Consider the following 5,238-nt stretch of genomic DNA (forward strand, 5'->3'; position numbering starts at 1 on the left):
CTGAAGAATGGGACACCACCCATCGGCTTCATGTAACGACATATCTTAAGAACCTATTATTACTTTTTACTGTACAAACTGATCCATTTATATTCACCCATCCACATACTGATCCCCATCTTTTAACACTTTCGCTGCGGCATCGGTGCAGGCGCGCAACTCTCCAGTGCGGCCCGGCAACCTGCGAGTGCGGGCCGGTAACACTCCGAAAGTGCTGCTACTGCTCGTAACCGACGCTCCTAAGCACACCTGAGTTACAGGCTGACGTAAAGACCTTGTAAGATCTGTAGGGTCATGTTATACACCGACTTAATGATGACACCTTAGATGCATTACTTCAAATAAGCTTCGACTGTATTGTGGTCTTGTTTTAAAGTCTGTTTGCTGTCTGACACCTATACGGGTCACACAGGCGTCATTCAAACGTTCATTAGCCGCCATTACGAACAATATACATTCGATAACTGATCACAGAAAACAAAAGTTTACACGCTATGATGCTAGCTTAGACACTGCAACTAGACTGAGTAATCCGATAGTGAGCGCGGACGCTTATAAGCGTCAGCTGCACTGGCTCATGGCTTGTTGCGACGCTTATAAGCGTCAGCCGCAGCGAAAGTGTTAATTAAAATACTTGTCATTTGATACACTGATCATTGGCAATGGGTATTACAGCATTGTAAAAATTTAAAATGTCATCTATAGTGCCATTTGTGAAAGCAGATGAGTGGTATCCCAATCTTCAGTAATGCCAGAACTAGAAATAGTGTGCATCTTCACATACCTTACTGCAGATTATCTAAATCATAGAACAGCAATGTAGTGAGTATGAAGCTGGTCAACAAACTGCCTCTAGAATGGGTAGAAGCTTTATTTGATTTATTCAAGCACAAGTAGTACAGTTGGTTATCAGTAAATCCTCCCTACTCACTTGAATGTATAAGTGTAAATATCACAGTGATAACTGCTCGGTGAGTGTACCATAATTTCCTTAATGATTTCAATTTAAGATGTACTACACAAATCGTTTAAGCTTGAATATTTTACTTTATGGAAAATCTGTTGTAACATTGTTTTTTAATTTGTGTAAAGTAATTTTTGTATACATGCTGTATACTTTTTAAACACTTGTAATTTGACTGTCTATTGCTGCAATAGCTAAATGACAATTAAATTCTTTTACTATTCACTATTTAATGTTGTCCCAGAGGAAAAAAAGCACTGCTATTCCAAACTCCAAAAACATTATCAATTTCTCTCAAATGAAGAATGGCTTAAGTTATGTATTGTCCTCCCCCCTCCCCGAAATATTGGTTGTATTGACAGACTGGACCTGTTCTGCAGATTAATATTTACTTATGATGGCAGACTAGCATGCTAATACTAGCAATGAATTGTTCTCCTAGTGAGAATAATTAATTTACTGATTGGACAAAAATATATACAAAAACTTGTCAACCACAGAGCAGGAGCAGCATTAATTATATATTTACTGATGAACAGAAAAGACTATTCCCCTAATTCTATGAGATTGGGGTTTCACAGAGAATTTGTGGTAACAAATTAATCTGTAGCAAAGCCTCATGTTTACGGCTGCACCATTTCGAAGAGAGCAGAAGGGGTCCAATACATAACATTTACCAACAAGATGTATGGGATACTGTGCATTAAATAAAAACAGAAAATAGAAATAAACATTTATTTCACATCATCTTCCCAAGCCCCAAACAGTATAATTTAACATTTTTTCAATCTTTTGTACACAGTTACATTTTTAACAGTAGTTACATCATTTCTCCTCTTGGTGTAATTGTTTAGCAAAATATTTGCACAGCAAAACAGTATGCAATTCATGACTGAATCAATTGAGTGTTTATTTTTACAGTGAAACCCATAAAAAAGATTGCTGGGAATGTTGTGGGATGCTACCTTCACAAGTACATTTCTCTGATTTGCCTGTTCTAAAAATAAAATTTCCTGGTCTTTCAGAATTTTCTATAGAGTTAAATAGACACTATAGAGTTAAATAGACATATGTCACACACACTACTACATCATCTGCAGGATATGTCAACCCTCCTCTGTCTTTTACCATAATCAAATCATCACCACCCTGCTTCATTTCATCTGTAGTAAGGAATACCTTACAATATTCACAATGGTTTTTTTTAATAGCTTGGTGTGAGCAGTAACCTGCTATGTAATGCAACAGTGGCCAAGTATTCTCATCTATTCCATCAACATCATTTTCATCTACTGCTACATTTAAAAATTCTGGTATTGATGTTTCTTTTAATCCCTGAATTTGAGTATGAGTAGAAAAAATATCAGTGGTCTTAATAACAACATCCCCAACTACTTTCGACCGAAGCACAAGGGAAAACATAGACTGTGCCCTTAGTTTTTGTTCAGTTTCAAAAACTTGTCTTAGAGAAACATGATAATTTCCCCCACATAGCTGGCGGTATTTGCCGAACCTGTCTTCTAAACTGTCTGTCTGTACTTTTCCTAACAGCAAATATGATCTGTTTTTCTCAGAAAGCCAGTAGTCACTGAAGTCTATCAAAGCAGCAGTTGTGTGTTTCAAAGCGCTATGTGTCTCTCGAGTAAGTTTTCTTTCATCACTACACTCTTCCCAAGAACATAACCATGAGATGAAGCACTGTAAGAATTCTTGTATGTGATGGGATTTACTAGTCACAGGTTCTTGGAAAATATTTCTTAACCTCTGTCCCTTGAGTAATGTTTTTACATTTACAATATCCCACCAACGATTTATTATTTTTATGAATGTTGCAGTACTTTCCCAGTTGCTAATTGCTTTCTTTGAACCAAATGTGTCCAAAGCAACAACTGTCGTATCACTGAAAATACGCAACACTACCTTGACATTTTGGCGCTCAATTGAGTTAGGAAATAGAGACTTCAAAGTTAAGGAACTGCCATACTGCAATAGTTCATCTTTTTCTATCAAGTGCAATTCTTTCAGTGCTCCAACAGAAGACAAACCTCCCTTCAAACTGTCACTGAAGTCAGGAAAACACAAGATCTGCTCCTTTTGGTTAAACCAGTTATTGCGGATACACTTCAAAATATGGACAGTGTCCACAAAATAATACAATGGGCGATTTGGAGAAGACTGTACAGGGTGATCATACTTTATTTTCACATCTGGAGGAGTAGAAAACTTAGACATTGCTTTCTTATTAATTGCATTATTGTCTGCTACTATACCAACCACCTCAAATCCAACTGCTTCTAATTTAACAATGACTGCTTTAATGTAAGAGAACAGAACATCACCCTGAATAGTATGAACTGGCAGAATAGATACCACATCCTTGTAAGGTGATTCCATGCTCTGAACCATAAAAACATAGGCGCTGGTTGCACACAAAAATTTTTCAGTGTTAAAGGCACATCCTACAACATTTCCAGCTTTGTAATCAAGCTGAGACTTCAGATGAATTTCATCCATCAACAGGAGTACAGTTTTATCATCTGAGGATAAAGTACCTACTTTATTTGTGATGTAGCTCATAAACTGATGACCCTGTTGCTCAATGACAGGATTTGTTGAGAGTTTACTACAAAGCCTTGAAAGGGTGTTAGGACTAGGCATAGAAAAACTGTCAGTGTTCCTCAAAAATTTGTAAGCATGTGGGCTTATAGAATGTACTAATGACCACATTATCATAGAGTTAGTATCATACCTAAATTGAGTTGATCTTCTGCACTTCAAAAATGAAATCTGTTCCTTCAAAAATGTAATTTTAGTTTCGTTTCCTGGCAACTTTTCTAATAAATTTTGCAATAACTTGTCAATTAAAGACAAAATGTTATCTACAGGAGCCTCAGAACTATTATACAGAAGATAAATGTTCTTAAGAACATCACTTACCACCTGTATGTTGTTTACTTTCATGGGAAATTTCATGTTTCCAATACATTTCACTTCAATATCATTATTGAAGACACTGAGTAATAAACCACTGCTTATAACTACGTGGCAAAAAATTCTTGGGTAAGGATTATGCTTTAGTAACACTAGTCTCACACTGTCAGATTTGTTTATCACTACCCAGTCACTGTGCTTTTCACATTCACTCAACTTTGTTTTCATTTGTTCTAAACTATCGAACGATATCGCATCAATCATTTTCGCATGTGTGTCCACACTTTCTTGGATAGCAATTTGAAGAGCACGATTTTCTAAACGCCCCCTACGAATTTCTGGGTCCTCTCGTACTGCAGTTTGATGACTCGACAAGTAAGATGGGCATCCAGGCAACTTCGATGGGATAGCATCTGAAAAAATTAATAACGAAGTATGAAACCGATCTCACAGCATATAAGTGAAATAAAGATAGTTCTTATGACACTGTACTTTACTAAGAGCGTGTTTCGTAACTCACCTTTTCTCAAGCGTCGACGATCCAACGGTGCTGTCAAGAGTATACCAGTTTTCGGGTCATACATACTGGTACTGCTTAAAATGTCGTCCTTGTTGAAATGCAGTTCACATATCTAAAAACAAGCATACAGTTCTCTTTAAAACATATAACGAAAATTAACGAGGTATGAGATTATAAATATGTTCTTCTGTTTACTGTATTTTGTTCAGCTGTACTACATTTCAAGTAACTACGACACACTAACCAAACAAATACACTGATACTTACAACAGAGTGTCCAGTCTTGTCTGTGAACAGCGGATAACCATTTTCGTCTTAAATTCTCGTCAGATGGAAAATAAAATACACTGACTTTAGGTCCATTATCGTAATTGCCCCTGCAATTCGGCATACAACACCTTCGGGGCATCGTAACTGAGTATAGATCAAATAACCACTCAGGCACTCACGAACAGCACAAAGCAAAACATGGAAACGCTACGAATTATGTGTGTCGGTAGTCGGTTCCTAGCTTCTCAGACCCCTACCCGTGACGTCACAGGTTCCTTAGACTCACGATGTGAGGCCTTGTTCCTAGGTGGCGTTGCACCACCAGAGTCGCGTGATCGATTTAGGATCGCACATTCGATATGTATCGTTTGCACCCCGCGACGTCGATAGGCAATCATTCTTGGAAATTACCTATCTTTGTGTTATCTCCTACAGCCTGTGATAACCATTGTACAAATTTTGGATTTTTTAAAACATTCTTCCCTAAACTTTTGGGTGTATTGAGGTTTAACTTTACCCATTTTAACAGAACTATAATGAGAAGAACAAGCAC

The 5,238-nt window shown here is 37.3% G+C and overlaps 1 protein-coding gene across 1 annotated transcript; it reads right to left on the minus strand.

Annotated features, from left to right (window-relative positions):
* Positions 1–1,685: 1,685 nt before the first annotated feature.
* On the minus strand, positions 1,686–4,521 carry LOC124623053. The gene is made up of 2 exons (XM_047148848.1): positions 4,416–4,521; positions 1,686–4,308 (listed from the first exon to the last, which is right to left on the minus strand). The coding sequence occupies exons 1-2, from the start codon at positions 4,477–4,479 to the stop codon at positions 2,015–2,017; spliced, it is 2,358 nt and encodes a 785-aa protein (XP_047004804.1). The 5' UTR covers positions 4,480–4,521; the 3' UTR covers positions 1,686–2,014.
* Positions 4,522–5,238: the final 717 nt, after the last annotated feature.

This window comes from Schistocerca americana, chromosome 1 (genome assembly GCF_021461395.2).
Source record: "Schistocerca americana isolate TAMUIC-IGC-003095 chromosome 1, iqSchAmer2.1, whole genome shotgun sequence".
NCBI lineage: Eukaryota > Metazoa > Arthropoda > Insecta > Orthoptera > Acrididae > Schistocerca > Schistocerca americana.